General features: G+C 37.2%; 1 protein-coding gene and 1 long non-coding RNA gene across 4 annotated transcripts; both read right to left on the bottom strand.

The window, feature by feature from the left end:
* Nucleotides 1-1664: 1664 nt before the first annotated feature.
* Nucleotides 1665-2811, bottom strand: LOC122139845. Its single transcript, XR_006156610.1, has 2 exons — nt 2514-2811; nt 1665-2395 (listed from the first exon to the last, which is right to left on the bottom strand). It is a non-coding gene; the product is annotated as an uncharacterized LOC122139845 (long non-coding RNA).
* A 2055-nt stretch (nt 2812-4866) lies between these two features.
* On the bottom strand, nt 4867-22077 carry LOC109098774 (myelin-associated glycoprotein-like). Of its 3 annotated transcripts, XM_042739930.1 has the most exons (13): nt 21764-22077; nt 21259-21405; nt 20979-21039; nt 20235-20591; nt 17691-17981; nt 17208-17459; nt 15762-16013; nt 15398-15649; nt 15234-15312; nt 15053-15121; nt 13978-13991; nt 6417-6475; nt 4867-6154 (listed from the first exon to the last, which is right to left on the bottom strand). In XM_042739930.1, the coding sequence occupies exons 3-13, from the start codon at nt 21016-21018 to the stop codon at nt 6089-6091; spliced, it is 1731 nt and encodes a 576-aa protein (XP_042595864.1). In that variant the 5' UTR covers nt 21019-21039; nt 21259-21405; nt 21764-22077; the 3' UTR covers nt 4867-6088. The 3 variants fall into 3 exon arrangements, with proteins under 3 accessions (XP_042595864.1, XP_042595861.1, XP_042595862.1); XM_042739927.1 differs by having other exon boundaries at nt 6035-6475; XM_042739928.1 differs by lacking the exon at nt 21259-21405 and having other exon boundaries at nt 6035-6475.
* Between the last annotated feature and the right edge of the window lie 1223 nt (nt 22078-23300).

The raw sequence follows: 23300 nt of genomic DNA on the forward strand, positions 1-23300 counted from the left end.
GGTTTCAATAAAAGCTGTTTTTTTTAACTAACCAACCAAAAGTTTTGAGTTCTTAAAGTTACAGCATGTTTTAATGGTACATTGACCTTTTATATGTCGAAAGATCAAGGGAAATTCGATTTCTCAGAGCTCGAGTGCGCAGTTCACCATCGCTCGGATACGAAGACAAAACGTTGCTCAGGGTTTATTCACCTCTTCAGCATGCTCTTTTTATTCAGCATGAACTTTTCACAAAACTTCTGCATCAGCTTAGTATAACGTAGAGACATAAACACGTAACAACATATGTCATCACTCCCATACAATAATACCTTCAAATGAAACAATAGGTAATTTGACTGATACCGTAATGTATAAGAGTGCAATACCTAAAGGGGTCATATGATGCTGCTAAAAAGAACATAATTTTGTGTATTTGGTGTAATGAAATGTGTTTATGCGGTTTAAGGTTAAAAAACACATTATTTTCCACATACTGTACATTATTGTTTCTCCTCTATGCCCCGCCTTCTGAAACATGTCAATTTTTACTAGACTCATCACTCTGAAAAGCGAGGTGTGCTGTGATTGGCCAGCTATCCAGCGTGTTGTGATTGGCCGAATGCCTCTAGCGTGTGATGGAAATGTTACGCCTCTAAACATATTGTGATGCCTTGTCCGGCCGGAGCAACGAGACATAAACATAAAAACCATTATAAAGGTTATATAAACATGATTTCTAGTCGTGTCTTCTTTTGGAAGGCAAAAACAAAGTAGTTTCACTTTTTCAACGAAACATCGTCACACACCGTGGCTTTGAGAGAGCAGAGGCAGGCGGCTTGAGGTGGATTCTACAAAGGAGCATACCTTGTGCTTGCAGCAACCACATGAGACGATCCCGGGCTGGACTCCACTTCATCCACAGTGAAAGCCCATTCACAGTACGAAGTTGATGTATGCATGACGAAATGAATATCGTCCTCTTTTGGAAGGCCAAACAAAGTAGTTTTGCTTTCGCAGTGAAACACACAGCATCTATACGACATGGCGGCGGTGGCAACAACAATACTACAACAAGAATAAAAGGTACGCCTTCTTTCTTTGCGTGAACATCTGGGTGGCACTATGCAAATCTTCCCACATACTGACGCAGAGATGTGGGGGCGTGTTAGAACGAGCCGTTTCAGGAGGGCGTGGACGAGTCTCAACTTTTATAAAGAATATCTCTTTGGATTTGAGACTTTAGTCTTTGCAACTTTACAGATCTTCTTTATTCACCAAGAGCTTGTAACACTCCAAAGAGAAAGGAAAATTTGAAATCGCATCATATGACCCCTTTAACAGCTGGATTAGTCTGGTATAAATGGCTCAAGTGTGCGTCTAAAATTTCATTTTGGAATTAGCAATGGAGGCATTGGATGAGATGCAGAAGAAATCCTACTTACAATAGGGTTTTAAGCAGAAAAACCAGAGAAATGCCTTGAAATATAATCTGATTAATGTCATGAGGTATGGCAATTGTAGTATAAGCAGAATAATTGACTTAGATTCAACCTGTTGAATTATTAGAAAATAATCCACATCAACGGCCCGTTGTCAATAATTCCTTACTTAAAAGTGTCCCTATATTGCATTTGTAACACTTAATGGCTGAATTTTGTGTGTATTAGAGAACAAGATACCAATTTGTTTCAAGTTGTAATTTTTATTTAAAAATCCACCAAAATCATACCTCATCTTTGAGAATTTAAGATCAGTTTTTAAATCACAGTAGTGTTGGAGATTATTTTTCCAAAGATGGCTATTATTCAGATATAACAAATACATATTTGAAATGCAGATTTGGACATGTTTTCAGAAATAGGGTACAATTGATCATTTATCAAAATGTATGGCTTCCACTGACAATGAATGAGGGAAGGGTCCTTTTTAAAGACAAGCAGGAACTACTCAAAAATTATTTAAATATTTGAATGGAACAGTTTTCTGAATATTTCCAAAACAGACTGTTACAAATCAAATCCACCTCAATTTTTAAGAGGTCCTGACATTTTACACTAGGTGTCAGTATATAAACTGGTCTTTTAACTTTGTGGATTTTTCTCCTCTACAAAGGCAGGATTGTACATTTCCCAATTCTTCACTGAAAATTGTTCCTGCTTAGACTCCAGTGCTGATGATAGATGGCAGTAACTGATGCGATTGCCTCTTGCGAGATTTAGTTTTGCCATACTGTAGTCTTTCTTGGACCGTACTTTTGAATGTTTGTCTTTCCGTAAGGTGTCTGCAAAAGGAACTTTGTCCTTTGGGTCATCCTCAGTGAGCTTTTCATTTCTCCTAATATTTTTTCTTGAGTGCTGGGTCATCAGAGGCCTAGATGTTCCATTGCCCATGATATATTGTGAAATGTGATGCTCTGGAAAAAAGAAAGAAAAAAAAAGGATTAAAGTTCTTGCACAGTAATTATAAAATAGGAATATACATAAACAATACGCATTACATGCTAAAGTAAATAAGCAATACACTGACTTTACCTGAGATGGATTATGAATGGATGCCTCATTTGGTTGGCAATCGGTTTTTGGATTTAAATAGTGCTGAGTACCCCACAGTAAACTTCCTGTTTCAGCGCTGGGTGAGTGATGTGAACAGCTTTGTTTTAATGGTTTCTGTTATGTGAATGGATTATGGAAATTAAATGAAGAATATGATTAAAGAGCACAATGGATCCTCTGATCTATCAGTTGGTCAGTGATGAAGCATTATACTCACAACCATTGATAGCAGCTATTTGAACTGCCATTGATTCAATAAGCTCTGTTTTGACTGGCTGATGTGATTGCATTTGAAGAGTCTACTAACCTCAACTGAGATTATCAGGGGAAATTTAGTGCTTTATTACTTGCTAAAAAACCTTAGCTCAAGAGTGTATTTAATAAAACTTTTTATAAACAGATGTTTTATAATATTTATTTGGAATGTACAATGTATTGTTTATAGGTCAGTGTCTTGCAGAAGATTTTTAGTTTAAGATTTTTCAGTGAACCACAAAAATTAGAACAACCAAAACTATTCATCTCCATCATATTGAGTTACACCAGGCATATTCTTTCAAACACTTCCTTTAAATATGAAGAATGAACTTGTACTCCAGTTATTATTGTGCCATTTTTATCGTTTAATTCATATTCAGCAGAGTAGGTAATCGGCTGTATAGGGCCATGGAGAATCAGCGGGTCACATCTCATAGGCAAACATTTTATTTATGTTTGCATTTACATTCTGGAGAGGTTCAATGGTGTCTTTTTAACGTTTTATTTTAAGCAATGTAGCCAATCACAGACATATTTGTTGATTTCTTAAATGCAATGGCTAATCAGAGGTCTTTCAGTTAGACTAAACTATACCCAAACTGCTCGAAATGCCTGAGTTTTTGCTCAATGCTGAGTAATGAATTTTCTCTCAAACAAAGTGTAGATACAATGTACATTATAGGTTGGCTCTTTAGTGTAAAGAGCTCCATTGATTATAATGAACATCTGTATATAAATAATGCAGGATTCACTCTCGAAACTTGCAGATGATATGGTACCTCAAAGTCACTAATATCAGAAGCATCCCCAGTGTTTTCATTGTGGAACCATGCCAAATAATTCTTTAACAAAGTGATTATAAATAACAAAATGATTAAGTGTTTAGTTTTAAATTATTAAATTGGTTGTAAATTAAAGCATTCAATTATGAACACAAAGAAAAATTAAGTCTATATTTGTTCTCACAACATAAATATTCTTCGGACCTAGTAAAGAATGACCTGGCGGTCTGCCAGCGTTTTTGGCAGGCACAAATTTAGCGGCTTGACATGGTCAGACCACTGTCTGTACATGGCAAGCCGATGGTCAGACCTAGGGATATGCCGGTATCAAATTTTCCTGTTGCGATTAATTGATAATTTTTTGTCAAGGTATGCGGTATTATCACGGTATTGAAATTAAGTTTCAAAAAAGTGGTCATAATACAGAAAAACAGGTTAAATAAATTTTTACTTATAACAAAAATAACTGAACATTTAAATACAATAAAGCAATACAAAAATATATTTAAAGTTAAAAGTTTTACACCGATTAAAGTGCAAAAGAACTTTAAAGACCCATAGGTATCACTTTACAATAAGACCTCATTAGTTAACCTTAGTTAATGCATTAAAATTCACAATAAGCAATAGCTATATTTGCTACAGAAGTTACTAATCTTTGTTAAAAAATTCAAGTCTTAGCTCATGTTAGCTTATTAAATAACAAAGTTGCAACTTTCGATTTTAACAATGTGTTATTAAATATTGGAATACCTAAGATTAATGAATGTTCAGAAGAATTTTTCATTGGCAGTTTGTTAACTAATGAAGCCCTAATGTAAAGTGTTAATGAACAATAAAGAATCAAAACACTTTTAAACAATATCTAGGGCATGTTGTAGTCCAGATTAAAATGGAAAAATTTTATGGAAATATATAAATATTATTTTATATTATTTAAATATTTAGAAAGTAGCAGCTGCTTTAATTTATGGGGTTTCCAGGGTAAGGGCTGCATTTTCTGCAGTTTAGCGCCATCTGCTGTCAGAAAGTGAATGTGCTTTCATTCAGCGCGTCTCTCACGTGTTCCCCCATGTGCTTCTCATGCGTGCTTGTTTACATCAGAGCTCACACGGTCTTTAAAACAGCATACAGCGGTGTTGCGCATGTTGACCAGTTGATGGGAAAAGTATTCTTAAAATGCATTCCAAATTCTGAATAATTTGTAATATATAATTATTCTCGGTATTTAGATGTGCCCACGATAACAATTACCGCGATAGTATACACATACTTTTAAGGTTTATAGGGCCTGTGTTTCATGTCATGATTTTTATTGTCTTAATTTCTCAAAATGATTTGCTTTGACACAAACTGCATACAGCTACAGCTACAGCCAGATTGTCTACTGGTCATACACACATCAATATCACATATTTTTTGTCATTAAGCACAACAATTACTGTATTTGCATTATTGTAAGGCTAGGTTGGGGTAGGTGTAATAAAACACAATCTGATTGGTGGCAAAGGTAATATGTCTTTAGAACAACGAGAGAGAGAGAGAGAGAGAGGGAGAGAGAGATTGTGAGAAAGAGTGTGTGTGTGTGTGTGTGTGTGTGTGTGTGTGTGTGTGTGTGTGTGAGAGAGAGAGAGAGAGAGAGAGAGAGAGCACAGTTAGTAAGTCCACCACTTCCCTTTGAGGAGCCAGGCCACGGCATTTTGAACTGTAAGCATGTGACACAAGTCTGAGAGGCACCAATGTACAAAGAGTTACAATAGTCTATTCGAGACATTACAAATGCATGCATGACAGTTTCAAGATTCTTACCAGACAAAAAGGGCTGAACCTTTACTAAAAGACGAAGATGATAGAAACAAGACCTAACCACAGCACATATCTGCTTATCAAATTTAAGACTGTTTTTAAGCAAAACCCCCAGATTCTGAACACAGGTGGTACTGTAAGGTAACAGAGTATCAAGATCAACATCATGAATGCTGTGATCATTACCAAACAAGATCATTTCAGTCTTGCTCTCATTAAGACTTAAGAAATTACTAGCAAGCCAAAGTATTAGTTTGTCTAAGCAGTCTAATGTAGGCTTAAAGGCAAGCTTATCGTCATAAATTTGTGTGTCGTGAGCGTACAGATAAAAAGATACACCATATCTAGATAAAATAGAACCCAAAGGTAGCATGTAGAGATTAAACAATACCGGGCCAAGAACAGAGCCCTGAGGGACACCAGAACTTAACTGTTTATCAGAGTTTATATTTGATGACTTTGAATGAAATTTAAACTCAATTGCTTTTTACATAATATATAAAGATAATTTGTCTTCATACATTAAATGTAAAAAGAGTTCAAATATATGATATTCATACACAGTACTTTTGTTTTCAGTTGGAAGACATTTTTACCTCTGAACATCTTCAGTGAATAATAATATCTACAGTAGTCAACAAACATTTGTTTGCCTCTGTTCTTTCTCTGTATTTATCATTTCTAGTAGGATGGCACATGTCCTTTTCTTCACATGTTAGCATAGACGGCTTCATCTTCCAAGGCTCTGTCAGATGACAATGGTCTCTCACCACACTAATAAAAAAAGCAAAATAAGTTACAGACATCTCAAGGAAAGTACATTCAGTTCAGTAAATACTATCACTTTTAATTATAAATGTTAAGTCACATGCAGTGTTGTTTTATAGTCATAGTTTAGCTTTTCTCTTTAATGTGCTATATTAATAGCTATATGGTGTGCAAAGTTTCCATTAAGTACATTTGTATGGTAAATAACACAAAGAACACTCACACCCAAAATCAACACCTCCTTGAACAGTGATAAAGTCACACTCACCCTCGAGTTGTCATAAGCATGACTGTCTGGGCAGTTTGTGTAAATGTCTCCATCACTGCCTGTATCGGCAACCTATAGCCGCTGAGAGGCTAAGCAGCAGGAATAATCCTTGACGCGTTTTGTTCATTGCAAATCCCACAACATTTATTGGCTTAATAACAGACCAAGTAGAAACAAATCGATATTGAACGGTCAACAGAAAGTGAGCACTCCCCGCTACTCACCCCCCCCTCTCTACTACACCTACCCCAAACAGGAAACGCTACCAGGTATATACACACCGATCCCACGTGACCAAACCACCTGGAAACATACACGCAAAATACAAAATAAAAGACAAGCGTTTTTTCTGCACTTACATTCCAGCCCCTGATTATTATACAATAAACCTGTAATAATCACAGACACAATCGAAATATGAACAATATTAACATACATTACATAATTAATTGTTATACATGATTTTCTTTTTTCTTTTTGTTTTTACAAAAAGGAAATGTGAGAAAATGTATGTGTGAAAATGTCCAGATCACTCAAAATGTTCATCATTGTAGCCGCATGAAGCAAAAAGTAAAGTAAAAGTAAAAGTCCAGTCTAAGTCAGTAAGATCAAGTAATTCAATCAAGTCCAAGTCAAAAGTCAAGTCGAAAGAGTCAGTTGAGAGCTCTCAAATGTCAGTCATAGCTAATCTTTAAATTCCTCAGCTTCAAGAAGGCGACAAATTTTTGTGATTGGCCTGGTCAGGCAGGTACTCATAGTCTTAATCTTAACTTGCCGTGTGAATCCTTTTTTGTCGTTTATCGTGTGAATAATTTTGCCCATGATCCAGGAACTCCTTGGTGCATTTTTCATCCATTATCAGTACAACATCTCCCAACTGATAGTTCCTTGTCCTCACCATCCACTTCTGCCGTTCCTGTAATAAAGGTAGATATTCACCAATCCATCTTTTCCAAAATTGGTTGGCTAAATACTGAATTTGACGCCATCTTCGACGGGCATACAAATCTTCCTTCTCAAACAATCCGGGTGGTAATGTAGACTTTGTTTTTAGAAGGAGAAGATGATTAGGTGTTAAAGCTTCCATGTCATCAGGATCCAAAGATGATCTAGTTATGGGTCGGTTGTTAAGTATAGACTCTACTTCACACAGGAAAGTATGAAGACCTTCTTCATTTAAACTTTGCCCTCGAAGAATGGAGTTTAGTATTTTCTTTATTGACCTGATGAGCCTTTCCCAGATCCCCCCATGGTGTGAACCGGTAGGAGGATTGAAAGTCCATTTAATCTTCTTTTGTAAAAGAACATCGTATATCTGACTGTGGTTCCAATTTTGTATCGCCTCTTTTAATTCACGATCGGCTCCAACGAAGTTAGTTCCATTATCTGAACGTATTTCAGCCACTTGTCCTCGTCGAGCAATAAAGCGTCTGAGTGCGTGAATGAATGAGTCAGTATCCAATGATGCAACCATCTCAATGTGAACAGCTCTAATGTTCAAGCAGGTGAAAAGGACTCCATAACGCTTTAGAGTGGTTCTCCCTCGCTTTACTTCAAATGGGCCCAAACAATCTAGTCCAACATAAGTAAAGGGTGGTTTGTCTGGGGAGACACGATCCTGAGGCAAATCAGCCATTTGTTGATGACCTGCAATTGCGTTGAACCTTTTACACACTACACATTTTGACAGAAATGTTCTTATGGCTACGCTAGCTCCAGGGATCCAATATCGCTGTCGAAGAGCCGCCAACATGAAGTTCCGTCCACTATGTCCCACTTCTTCATGAATTTGTCGCAGGATTAGGTTAGAAATGTGTAGATCTTTTGCCAGTATAATTGGGTGTTTAGAGTGTTCAGAAATCAATGCGTTATCAAGGCGTCCACCAACCCTGATGATATCACACTTAAGTATTGGGTTTAGGCTATAAAGAGGACTACTTCGTTTGACTACTCCACACTTACGTAGACTCTTTAGTTCCTCCGGAAATCTCTTTATTTGAGAAAGTCGGATGATTTCCATTTCGGCCTTTTCCAATTCTTCCAACGAAAGGAAGTCCTTACGCACTGTAGGTTCAAACTTCTGCATTTCCTGATTAATAATCATCTCTTGTTGATATGAATCCGTATCAGAGCAGACGAGAGAATTCTGCAATCGTTTCCTTTCCTTGCTACGGTCCATCAAGATTTGTCTCAAACGAAGGAACCATGCTACGGCTTTCTTTAGTCGAATCCAAGAGGAGAAGTAATCAAAGAGATATGATATAGGGTCAGAATTTTTATTGACTTCTATCATGTTTACCAAAGCACTCCTTTTAATCTCAGGATCATGAGGCAAAATCACATCCCTATAGGTGGGGTCCATAGGCCACTCCTCTTGTGATCGAACCAGAAAGGCGGGACCAGAAATCCACGACTCATTCTTTAAAAATGAATCCACCTTCACTCCTCTAGACGCCAGATCTGCTGGATTGCTTGACGAATTCACGTACCTCCACTGTTCTACATCAGAAACCTTCAAGATTTCGGACACTCTATTAGACACAAAGCACTTAAATCTTGAGGTGCTATTTCGAAGGTATTTAAGTACTGAAGTACTATCAGTCCAAAACACGGGAATTCTGAAAAGGCATCTTGAGTTCTTTCATCCAGATCTTGTCAATACGGCTTGCAAGAGTGGCAGCTGTAAGTTCCAGGCGAGGGATTGTAATGGACCTTAATGGTGTAACTCTTGCCTTGCTCACCAGAAGGGTAGAATATGCCTGTTGTTGGTCATTATGGAGCAGCAAATAGGATACCACACCATATCCTTGTTCACTTGCATCTGAAAAATGATGCATTTGAGCAGATGCTACATCTCCAAACCCATCAGGCTTCAAACATCTTCTAACCTCAAAACTCTCCAAGTGATGCAGATCATCCAGCCAGTGCATCCAACGCTGAACATACACTGATGGAATATCATTGTCCCATCCAATTCCCTCTCTACACAGGTCCTGCAGTATCCTCTTGGCAGACAAAATCACAGGTGACAAGAACCCCAGAGGATCATAGATGGAACTAACCACTGAGAGAATTCCTCTCCTGGTAAGAGGTCTATCCTTTACTACCACTTTGAATTGAAAGGCATCCGATTCAGCACACCATTGCACTCCTAATGCTCTTTCCACTGGCAAAGTGTCACGATCGAAGTCCAAATCCTTTACCTTTTTCTCTCGGTCCTTCTCTGGTACAACACCCAATACAGCACGGCTGTTGCTCGTCCATTTTGTTAAATGAAATCCACCTTTAGCACACATACTAGTAAGATCCTTGTACAACTGCACAGCATCTGATTCGGAAGGTACGGAAACAAGGCAGTCATCCACATAGAAATTATTGAAGACAACATCCATTGTTTTGGGGTCAAATAGATCCTTTTGATCCATTGCACATTTCCTCAATGCAAAACTCGAACAACTAGGTGATGATGTAGCCCCGAATAAATGAACCACCATTCTGTATTCCTCCAGACTGCTGTTTACATTACCTTCTGGCCACCACAGAAACCTCAAGAGATCACAATCTTCTGGGTGAACTCTGATTTGATGGAACATGGCTTCAATGTCGGCCATCAGGGCAATAGATTCCAGTCTAAATCGTACAAGTACACTCACCAATGAACTGGTTAAGTCTGGACCTTGTAGAAGCTTGCTATTCAGTGATGTACCCTGATAAGAGGCTCCACAATCGAACACAACCCTAATCTTGTGTTTTTTGAGGTGATATACACCGTGATGGGGTAAATACCACAGACGTCCATCACGTCTCTCCAGTTCAATCGCAGGTACCCTTTCTGCATAACCCTTACGGATCACATCCTCCATAAAGACAGTGTAATCTGCATGAAAGGAAGAATTCACTTTAAAACCTTTTTTGAAGAGTTAAAGCACGTTGTTCTGCAATTCTCCTGTTCATAGGCATGGCTACTTCAGCATTTCTGAATGGTAGACCGATGTAATAGTGACCATTAATCAGTCTTGCGGAATTGGACACAAAATTCATAAACTGCTGCTCTTCTTTAGATGTTCCTAACATTTCTTCATGAGCAGTCTCTGGAAAATCGGCCTTAAATTGCTGCTTCCACAACTCTTCCAATTTCATTACTGCAATCCTATTCACAGTCACAGGAAGTTGGTTGGCAGCATCGTCTCCATTTATACCTACTCCTTTAAGTGGTCCATTAACGGTCCATCCAAACATGGTCCTTACAGCATATGGGCCATTATTTTGACTACGTATGACCTCCCAAGGCTCCAATGCTTCTGGAACATTAGCTCCAATCAAAAGCTCAATGCCAGCGTTAATCATAGGTAAACAGATATGACTCAAATAAGGCCAACACTCAAGATCTTTCTGTGAGGCGATGTTTACTGTGGTCACGGGCATGATCTTCTGTGTATACACTTCAGGCAATGCACAGTAATATTCTTGACTCAAGCCAGAAACCTCCAGGTCTTTCAGGACGTAACTACCAACTGATTTATCTTGACTCATAGTTCTGAGAAGAATATTAACTCTCTTTCCAGGGAGGTTGAGCTTGTTCATCAAACTTTCTGTACAAAAAGAAGCGGAACTCCCAGAATCGAGAAAAGCATACGTCATCACCACGCCATTTCCCTTTTTTTTGATTTAACACACACTGGAACGATAGGTAACGCACAGTTGTCATTACCAGCCCCAGTAAGACCACTAGTTTGGAGAGAGACCATAGCACTAGCAACCGCTGACTTGAATTCGTCTTTCTTCTTGCTCAAAGTGTCTACCTTCTCATGAGGATAAATGTGAAGAAGACTAGGATGTTTAAGACTACATACATTACAGATACTTCTCTTTTTGCAGTCCCTGCTGAGGTGTCCTGTATGCAAGCAGCCAAAGCAGATTCCTCTCATCATCAGAAAGTTCATTTTTTCTCTGTGACTTTTTTCTGGTAAGTTTATTACAGACATCCAGCATGTGTTCACCGCTACAGAAGAGACAGATTCTGTTGGTTGACATCTTATGGTGTTCTTTTATTTCAGGCATAGCAGTGATAGTGGTTGCAAAACTGCTTCTAGTTTTTGGCTGACTTACTTTGATGTTCATCTTCCTACCTCCAACAGGTGACACATCCTGAATATTACCAAACACCGGGTCAGATAGAATTTTTACTTGTCTCTCGATGAAGTCCACAACATCAGAGAAGGTGGTTTGATTGTGGCGTCGCTCCTTTAACTCGTATGCAACGACTCTCCATCTGTCTTTGAGTTTATAAGGAAGCTTTGAGAGGATAATCTGCATGTTAGTGGTAAGATTCAGCTCATTCATATAGTGAATGTTTTGCATAGCGTTGCAACAACTCCTTAGAAAAAGACCATACTCTTGCAGAGACTTCGCATCTTCTGATTTTATAGCTTTCCATGAAAGAGCCTTTTCCATATATGATGAAGCTATTTTTACTTCGTTGCCAAAGTTTTCCCTTAAGCAATGCCTTAGCCTTTAAATAACCTTGTGAAGGGGTCATGAGCTGGCAACTTCTAACAAGCTCTTTCGGCTGTCCTCGTGTGTATTGTTCCAGGAAGTGAAGACAGTCTCCTGGGTTGTCTGCCTTCTTTTCCACCACTTCCTCAAATGTACGCATAAACTCATGAAAGCGCAATGGATCTCCATCAAAGGACTGTATTTCTCTGGGTGGAAGTGAAGACAAGTTATGCTGTTTAACTAATAAAGTAGCTATTTCATTCTGCTTACCCATAAGCTGAAGCATGCTTGCATGGCTCGCATCATTATGAAAACTTAACCTTGGCCCGTGAGCATATTCAGTATTCTGACTATCCAATGATGACATGTTAGGCAATGTAGATTGTGAAGGTTTCATTTTAGATCTTATTGATGGTTGTTGTCCTGACTGAGATAGAGAATAATGAGAAATCCTTTGTGGGTAATTGACATGTGATGTATGCATTACAGGCATAGGCTCTGATGCCACTGGCACACTAGCTGAAGGAACGAATGGTTCTGCCATCGCATGAAGGGGTTTAACCACAATCCTATCAACAGATGAATGAGATGCAGAATGAACGTCTTGATACACCTTTACTTTTGCCATTGACTCTGCTAATTTAGTTTCCAGTTCCAGTTTTTCCCTCCTTCTCCTCAACAGTTCCTCCTGTTCCTCTAAATCATGTTTCCTTTGCAGCATTTGTTGGGAAGCCAATAAAGCAGCCAGTTCTGCCTCAGCCTTAAGACGAATGGAGGATCGGCTTGATCGAGACCCATGTGATGTCGCTACCGAAGATCTTTTACGGCTTATATTTGAAGCACTATCCGTTGGTTGAATTTCATTTTCAAAGTTCCCAGAATCCATTCCTGCTTGTACATGAGAGGGCTGATTCGTGGACACCACGTCAACAGAGGGTGAAATATCAGATCCACAAACTCCTTGCGAAGTTGCATATATGGCTTCCCCAACCACAGGGCTCACAGATATTAGAAAGATCAGTGCAAGGATTCAATTTCCCAGTTTCAGTCGTCCATTGTTGAACGTCATACACAAAGCCATTATAATGTTTCAAAATTGAGTCAAACCATTCATTTTGTTTTATTTTGCTCCTCAAAAGGTAGTAGAGGCAACACTCTTTTAATGTAACACAGATGCATCATCCATCAGCAATTGTATCGTTTTCAACATTGAACACACTTGAGACGCATTGTCATCACATATCATCAGCCCTTTCATTGACCCAATCAAATTCTTCACTTTATTCACTTTAACACTCTTGCGATCCCTTTGCAAGGCTTCAATTTCAGCCACCAAGGCCTTTGCCGTGGGTTTACGCTCTCGTTTGCTGCCGTCAACAGCGTGCTCCATATCCTCAGAATTCATTCTCCAACACTACGGACAATGTGAGCTCCGTTTCAAACAGCGCGCTCACAGAACCAAACAATAAATGAACGTAGCGAGGCGGCACGCGAGAGCCCATAAACATGCAAGAGCAACACAAAGCTCGTTCAATCCAATGCCAATGCCAATCCAACTGTAACAACTACAACAGCGTCTTCCACAACAGCAATACAGCGCAATCCATTTTAACCGCTGACATACCTCGTTTGCCGTTTGTATGTGCGTCGTGTCCGTCGATCCATTTCACGGTGCGCGTCCGCCACAACACGCTGTATGCAGAAACAGTCGTTTCCAAGTTGCGTCCAATAATCCAAGAGTTGTGTAGCTTTTCTGTTGACTAAATGTATCGGCAACCTATAGCCGCTGAGAGGCTAAGCAGCAGGAATAATCCTTGACGCGTTTTGTTCATTGCAAATCCCACAACATTTATTGGCTTAATAACAGACCAAGTAGAAACAAATCGATATTGAACGGTCAACAGAAAGTGAGCACTCCCCGCTACTCACCCCCTCTCTACTACACCTACCCCAAACAGGAAACGCTACCAGGTATATACACACCGATCCCACGTGACCAAACCACCTGGAAACATACACGCAAAATACAAAATAAAAGACAAGCGTTTTTCTGCACTTACACTGCCCTCTTCTTCTTTACTGCTTTTCATAAAATGATAGATACAGTACAAATCATCAGTAAAGGTTTTGTTATATAGTTATCTAACAAACATTATATTATACACTATACAGTCAAAAGTTTGGAATCATTAAGATTAAGATTTTTAATGTTGTGTTTTATGATATGAGATCTGTCTGCTCACCAAAGCGGATTTTGATCAAAAATACAGTAAAAACAATAATATTCTAAAATATCATTACAACTATTTTCTATTTTTAACATCTTTTAAAATGTAATTAATTTATTCATGTGATGGCAAGGACTTTTCAGCAGCCATTAGTCCAGTCTTCAGTGTGACACGATCCTTCAGAAATCATTCTAATATGCTGATTTGCTGAAACATTTCTTACTATCATCAATTCTGAAAACAGTTGTGCTGCTTATTTTTTTTTAATTATTATTTATTTATTTATTTTTAATACATGGTGCTTTTTTTCAAGATTCTTTGATGAACAGACAGTTTCAAGGAATAGCATTTATTTGAAATATAAATCGTTTGTAACAAAATGACTTTAACACTTTAAAGCACCCTTGCTGAATAAAAGTATTATTTAAAAAAAAAAAGTTACCCCTAACTTTTGAATGATGTGTATCACATTTTTCACAGAAATATAAGCAAAAAATGTTTCAACATTGACAATAATAAGGAAATCAACATATTAGAATGATTTCTGAAGAATCACGTGACACTAAAGACTGTGGTAATGATGCTGAAAGCTGTAGGTTTGAGTCTCGGGCTGGCAATACCACGACTGAGGTGCCCTTGAGCAAGGCACCAAACCCCCAACTACTCCCCGGGCACCGCAGCATAAATGGCTGCCCACTGCTCCGGGAGTGTGTTCACTGCTGTGTGTGTGCACTTTGGATGGGTTAAATGCAGAGCACGAATTCTGAGTATGGGTCACCATACTTGGCTGTATGTCACGTCACTTTTTTTTAAAAAATTCAGTTATTTTTAAAAGAGACCTTATTTCGAAAACATTATAAAAATTAATGATTCCAAAATTATTACTTGTAATATATATTTTTTAAATCAGACTTGTTTTGGGTTGTCTTCATTTGAGTCTGTTCATTCATCATTACAGGTTGTTGTGCGGCTCTGTTCCCACTGAAATAAAAGAGGGGTTTTAATCGTGTCAGGAAACAAAGGAGAAACAAGACAGATGGAATAACAAGACACACTAAATGAGAAAGTGATGTGTAGCTTACGAGATCCTTACCAGCGTCTTCTCACAACACACACAACACTACAGACTAAAACAACTGCAAATGCTGATGCAACAACAATGTATATTAAGCCTGTTAAAAAAAACAAACAAACAAACAATAAAGCTTGCATTAAAACAAGGACAGTGTTTTTAAAAGACCAAATATGAAGTCTCACCATTTTGAGGAGTTTCCAATGTTATGTTAGAGCTTCCCAGACTGTTATTGGCAAAGCACTGGACAGTCTCAGGGAAACCCAGCCAACCCTGTAAGGTGAACTCATTTTGTTTACTGCTGGTGCTGGAGAAGGCTTTCGAGGAATCTGGACCAAACCACTTGACTTCACTGGGAGGGTTGGAGTCCACAATACAGACACAAACCGTCAAAATCTTAGACTGGAAAGAAGATTCACTTTTAATCTCAGGAGGATCTAGACAGACAGACAGATAAAGTATTAGTTATCATAAATCATTACCAATGATCTTCTTTCACTTATGATACTATTTTAAACAGTTGAACCGAGGCCTTTCATTCATACTTACAAAGTATATTAAGTTTCTGTGGACCAGAACTGTTTTTTCCCTCTGTGTTAATGGCTGTACAGGAAATGGCCTCGGTATGTCGAGACACTCTCTCCAGTCTGTAAGTTGGGCTCTCTGCTAACATCGTCCCATCTGAGCTGATCCACTGGTAGCTGTTTGCAGGAGGATTGCTGTTACTGGAGCAGGTCAGTTCCACAGAGTCATTCTCTTTCAATGAGTATTTAGTGACCACATTTACATTATATGGAGGATCTGATTGACAAAAAAAATTTGATAAGTTATTTTTACATTGGTCTGAAGTTCATGCCACATTCTGATACAGTTGATAAACTTAATTCACACAATAATAATACTGATTACAAACAAGTATGAAGTTTAAAAATGGCATAAATGAATAACGTTTGAATATAAATGTAATGTTAAAACTTAATGTGTTAATAATGCATATTATTTGAACTGTAAAGCCCAAAGTATACTTAGATTAGGCTAGGATATGCTTACAGTGCACTTTACATGAATGTCATCATCAGAACAGCATGAGAGAAAAGGATGAACAAACAGTAAGTTTTGTGTTAATCGGCATTTAGCCACAAATGCTGACTAGAATCAGGTTAACGTTTAGTATGTTGAGAATCTCTACGGAAAATAGGCAATTTTTTTTTTTTAATTCTCATGAAAGGTTTACATATTTAGGAATTAAGATAGTCCAAATATAAAACAGATAATTACAACTAATTATGACCCATTAATAAAAAAATATAATAAAAGTCATGGATTCGCTCAAGAGATGGAATGCATTTCCAATCTCTGTGACGTATAAATATTATAAAGATGTCAATTCTACCTAAATTCTTGTATCTCTTTCAGTCGTTTTGTTTTCCCGCTACATTCTTTGTAACACTCAAGAAAGTGTTCATAAGGTTTATATGGAATAACAAGCATCCTCGGTTACGTCTGTCTCTACTTTATTTACCATACGAACGGGGAGGGCTTAAAGTACCAAATATAAAACTATATTATTGGGCAGCTCAGTTATGTTCTGCTATGTATTACTTCATAGAAACTGACCCTCTTATATGGATAGATATAGAAAAATGGAATAACAATTCCATTACAGATGTATCTTTATCCTTCTTCAGTTAAAATACAAATAATAATAATAATAATAATAATTCTACACATAATCCTTTCCTTAGAAATTCCATTTGTGTATGGTATGAAGCTCATGTTATTTTAGGGGAAACAATTAAACTGTTGGGTCTGTCACCAGTTTGGGGTAATACAATGTTTTTGCCTGGGAGAAGTGAAGCTTGTTGTTTTTTTAAGCCACAGATTCTGACTCAAATTAGGTTAACTAGACTTAACTAATCAGCTGATGTGTGTATTTTTTTTTTCCATGTTAAAATAATTTAATAAAGGACCAGTCAAATAATATTCAGTACTTACACAGCACGTTTATTTTCTGTGGACCAGAACTGTTTTTTCCCTCTGTGTTAATGGCTGTACAGGAAATGGCCTCAGTATGTCGAGACACTTTCTCCAGTCTGTAAGTGGGGTTCTCTGCTAACATCGTCCCATTTGAGCTGAACCACTGGTAGCTGTTTGCAGGAGGATTGCTGTTACTGGAGCAGGTCAGTTCCACAGAGTCATTCTCTTTCACTGAGTATTTAGTGACCACGTTTACATTATATGGAGGATCTGAATAAGACAAAATTTTGATAAAATGCTGTTTATGATGTAACGATGATGGGATGTGCATGAGCAGAGCAGCTGTACTGAGTTAAATTAGTTAAATTAAAGGCTATTGTGTTGGACAGTGGAGTCAAAAAGGTTGTAAATCACACTCCTAAAATCATTAACAGCTAACAAGTAAAGATTTGAATTAGCATCTAATCATTTATTTATTTTTAACTCACATAGCAGACTTACATTTAACTTTGAGTGTTTTGTAGCCTGTCACTGTCTTCCCTTTAAACTCTGCAGTGCAGCTGAGACGTTTGTTGTGGTCTTCTCTAGAAGGAGTGAAGGTCAGGTTGTAAGATGTAAGCTTCCATTGACCATGATTCTGTGGCTGTGATGGACTCGATTGTTTGCCATGGTGGCTCCAGGTGACTTTAGGCAGGTCTGATGGACAGGAATGAGACACGGCACAGGTAGCAGTCACCGGCTTCCCTGATGTCACTTCCTCTTCCACAGAGACGTTAGGATTCTCCGGTGTTTCTGGTGAAGACAAACAAATTGTTGACACAATATATATTTTTCCATCATTCATAATGCTTGCACATTCATTCGAATATATATTTAGATATTACACAACAAATGAAATTGAGGGTTAACATCTGGATAATATTAACCCTCATTGTGTTCTGGTCATTTTAATCCAGAGAACATTTTCTTTGTTCCAGGAAAACCCTAGTTTAGGATTAAAACCTACTCACTTTGCTCACACAGGTTATAACAACTTTCAGGTTATAACAAAATGATTGGATTCAATCAGTTTACCATTTTGCTTTCTTTAAAATTATCTTTTGGATTTCTTTTTATAACTGACTGATTGTAGTTCATACTGATCTGTGCATACAGGTTTTGAGTGAAATAAAACTGTATAATTTTTACTAGGGGTGCACAATAAATATCGGCCGATAATTAAGCTGCCATCAGTGATTCCAAGCAGAATTGCCAAATTGCGCTATGCTGCTTTGGAGAGACACAGAGGAGAGGAACTGTTGAATAAAGTTGTTATTTTTGTTTCATAACGTCACGGTTGAATCACTGATGGCAGATGGAGTATTCTGACGATGCTTTTCATACTTTCCTGGACCGTGACACTGTTATTTACTTGGCAGAATATGGGACAGTCTCAAGCCTACCGGTTTTCATCCAAAATATCTTAAATTGTGTTCCGAAGACGAACAAAGCTTTTATTGGTTTGGAATGACATGGGGGTAAGTGAATAATGACAAAATTTTATGGGAAGTGAAACTTAAATATGTCATATGTGGCTGGATTTATTCACGCACATTAATATTTATTAAACGTTTTTTTCTTTTTAGATTCAAATTTACAGCATTATCATAATAGGCTGTATATTAACTTATTGGGAGATAACTGGTAGTTCTATGTGAAATCAGACATTGAGCACCCCCATATAGCCAAAATGACATGATCATAACACCTCTGCAAATATTCGACTGTGAAATTGGGAGTTGAATCAGGCTCCTCTTATCAAAGCATCAAATCTTCGACTATTTGGGGTCACCCCTAGATAACAGTAAACAGAAAGGAATGATCCAACCACATGTCAGCGCACACGATTAAGCGTTCACATGACACACTCATATCGCTTGGCACCATTCACACAGAATGTGCTTTTGTGCTGACAAAGTTCCAATATGGGCAATGCAATAGGAAAAAACATGCAAGAAGATGGGAGTGAACTTCTTTTAAAGGGGCAGTTTCACATTTCGCTGCGTTTCAAAGTTTGGTGAACTCTGGCCTGCGAATTCACATCATGTGACACCGTGTGGCCAATGGCAGACCGATACGTCACAGCATAACCTCCTATCTGAATTAAAAGAATATAAATTTAAAACTGCAGTGCTACAGGAAAGTGGAGAAGATTGTATGTTTTCGCATTTTAAGATGTATTATAACTTGTTACGTGTTAAAATTAGGTTTTTAAAAAGACGCTGCACAGCGTGACGTCATATCACAACTGTAGCAGCAAAAGTCTAGTGTGACTGCAACTTAACTTGAGCACCGCATTTTTAAAATGGCATTTCATGCAAGAGACGCTATAAGAGACGTGAGCGCAACAGTCAAACATAGAAAAAAACTAAGGAAAAGCAGCGTAAGCAAATAAAAAACCTGTAACTACTACTGTATATCTGATATTTCATGTTTGCATCATGGTGACAAGATTAAAGCTGCTGTTCATTGTTTTTACAGAACATTTATAGTTAATAATAGTGTGGGACTCATTTGACGGATAAACATGCTTTTGGTCTGCCCAATATTTAATGTCATAAGACAAAGGTTATTATCAGGACAAACTCTTAAGGACTTGTTTTAAAAGATGTACCCAGAAAAAAAAAAATAAAAAATTAAAATTTCTTTCAAAAGTAAATTTAACGAATCTTTTGTAGAATTGTATGTACAAAACTTTGTTTGATAATTGCTTCATTAAATTTTTGCATTTTGTACTACTGAATTTTTTTTTCTAATTTATAAACTTTGTTTGCTATGAAATAGCCTGTGAAGCTGATGTGAAAAGAAAAAGTCATAAAAGTTATTTGCAGTGGAAAAAGGTTCTTTAGGTTATTAAAATGTTCTTTATGTTAAGAAACTGAAAGGTTTTTTGGGGAACCTAAAATGGTACTTCTATGGCATCACTGTAAAAAACCCTTTTTGAACCTTTATTTTTAAGAGTGAAGGTTAACATTTAAACCTTTTTATTGAATAAATTTCTCTTACCTTTCCCAATTATAGATACTTTCTCACCATATGAGTACTTAAAATATTTCATCTCAGTCCGGAACATGAATGACCCAGCATCACTGCTGCTCAAAGAGTTGATTTTCAAAGAACAGTCGTTTTGGCGCAAATCACCAATGAGACTAGTGCGACCTTTGAATGAGCCAGCGATTTTTGAAGTGTCCTTATTGTATACCACTGCTGAATATTCTTTGTACCAAATCCCTGTAAATTCTGTGTACGTTTTTTCATTTTCAGGGTAGCTGAACGTACAGGGTATCAGCACGCATGATCCAGACAAACCCACCACTGATTCTGGCATTTTAGCGCTCCATTCCCCAGCATTAGCAGGTGATGCTGAAAGAAGAATGAATAATTTTTTTTTTCATGACAATTTAGTTACCAATGAAAATATTTTATCTAATGTTACTAATGTCTAATGTTTCAATAATGAAACCGTTTTTGTAAAGCAATCATTGTATGTGTCCACATTTTTTCCAAGACACTCAACTTAGTTCAGCTAATAGTTTCTTCCCCATAGATGACTGGAAGTACACTGTAATTCCTTTGTGTGAGGAATGACTAATTTTAGTTTATTTTTAACACTGCATGGCCTAAGTCTGAGAAAATTAACTTACAATTAAAGAATTTTATTGTATAAAATTCACTAAAACAGGACTAAGCTTTGATTATTTAAATCTGTCATACGAAGATAACCATTTCCTCTTGTTTCTTTTTACTAACCTTTGAGCCAGAGGAAGAATAAACAGCTCCAGAAAACCATCTCTGCATCAAAGTTCAGCACCTGGGAATAAATGTTGCCATCATTTACGGCACTTCAGTTGCTACTGTAATTACTAATAAACACTGAGTATTGTTTTAGAATCCCATTGCTTTCATTTTTGAACATGATTCAATTTCTCACTGGTTATAGGTCACAGTACAACAAATGAAATATATCAGTAATTTATTAAGGGATTTAAATAGTCACTGTGTTGATATAATTTAATATAATGTCACTTACTGTTGTGTCCTCAAAAAAATGTCTCAGTTCATCAGAAGTAGAATTGAACTGTGAATATTTGAGAGCTTCCTTCCTCTTATGTCTTGCTGAACTTGATGCTTGTGATCATTTGTTCACTTTCTGTTTCAAAGGCTTCTGAAAGACTGGCTGTACACAATCAGCTTATAAATTATATATGAATATAATAAATCAATAATAATAATGATATATATATATATATATATATTTATTTTCAGGAACTCTTTTGGTATATGTTTTTTTTTCTTTTCTCTGTGTTTTCTCTTTAGAGTGACCAAATGATTCAATTCACAAAGTCTCAGCCTTATTAATCACATTAAACATCATAATCAAAAAGAAAGGGGAAAAAATACATAAACCCAATGTAACTGTAATACTGTGGTTTTACTCAGACCTCAATATTACCCAGCTGGGATTTGCAGTACACAGTTGGCGCGCTAGTTGGAGCTTTTTCGATTAAAAAAAAAAAAAAAAAAACTGTACTCACGAATCCAGGAGAAACGAGTTATCACGCATGTGACACGAACTCCAAACTACACACACCACCGTGATACTTTACACCAAATTAACAAAATAAACAAGGGTATCTTCTTCCGAATTACAAACTAATAATATGACTTTTAACTGTAACACTGAACTTGAATAAAATAAACACGGGAATATTCTTCTGGATGATTTCTCAACCTGTCTCTAAAAATACAACAACAACAACACAAAAGTCGTTACTATCATTAAAACAGACTTTCTCATGTGAAATATTCTCGTGCTGGTTTTCTTTAGCAGCAGACTGATGAGACTGGGGTGCGTGCAGCCTCCTTTGAACTCTCTCGCAGCGCTTTCTCCTATGAGGTGTGATTTATGCACTTTTTGCTGATTGCTAACCAAACTGAGAGGAGAGCTAACGTATATATGTTCGCCAGCCGTCTGGCCAAAATCCCATAGTATTCAGGCAACCGACGTAAGATATGATATATTTTTATTTGGATAACGTAAGTGTGGATAAACGTATGTGTGAATACGTACATTGATAATCATTTGACTGTCCTATTTTGCACCAAGGAAGGCTTTAAGGTGGTAATGATCATGATAACAGTACCTAAAGCACACATCTGTTCCCAGTGGTATAGAATCTGGGTATGCAGGAAATGCAGGTGCATATGGGCCTGGGCAGTTTGGGGGCACGCCGAGCTGGGGGGACTTTTAATTGATACAAGAGAATGAATAGAGCCCTCCATGTGCCCGGCCCTTGTTCAACAGCTTGTGAGAATTCTTGGCCCGAGTCCGACTGGATACTGTGACTTTTCTCTCTCTCTCTTCCCCATTACACAGCTATTAAAATAGTTCAGTTTTGGTTTTTAATGGCAAAGTGTTTTTTTTTTTTTTTGTTTCTTTATTAAGTTAATTTAGAAATATGTTTGAAACATTTTATGTTTGTTAAATTCAAGTTTTTGTTTTTTAAAGGAACGAGCAAGCAGCAGCGGCAGACAGTGAGTTGAGCATTATGTTTGATCAATTTAGCCTTCTCAAATCAACACGACGACTTGCCTAAAATAAACAGACATAAAAAACTTCATGCATTTCACAGTATATTTTTAAACATTTAACCTAGATAATTGAGCACTGTTAGGCGCATATCCAATCATTTGTGCGCTTCACCGACATGATAAATACATCTATAGAATGCTTTAAATTACTATTTAAAAACGAAATTATTAAAATCAAAAAAAAAAAAAACTCTTTCATTATGTAATCCGTAAAGATGCATTTCTCTCTAAAGGCACGTCCAATGAGGAGATAGCAAGTCAGGTTTGTCAAATTAATTTTTGCAACATGGACTCAGAAAACATTAGTTTATTAACAAATAATTCAAATATCCCCTCACTATTTTTTACTTTTTTTTATTTGTTTTTTATTTTTTTGTTTGTTTTTGGGCCGCTGTGCCAAAATTGTGTTTGCATTCAGTAGCCTATAAGGCAGCATTTTTGTGCCATGTTGAAAAATAACTGAATAAATAAGATTAACGT

This window comes from Cyprinus carpio, chromosome B15 (assembly GCF_018340385.1).
Source record: "Cyprinus carpio isolate SPL01 chromosome B15, ASM1834038v1, whole genome shotgun sequence".
Classification (NCBI taxonomy): domain Eukaryota; kingdom Metazoa; phylum Chordata; class Actinopteri; order Cypriniformes; family Cyprinidae; genus Cyprinus; species Cyprinus carpio.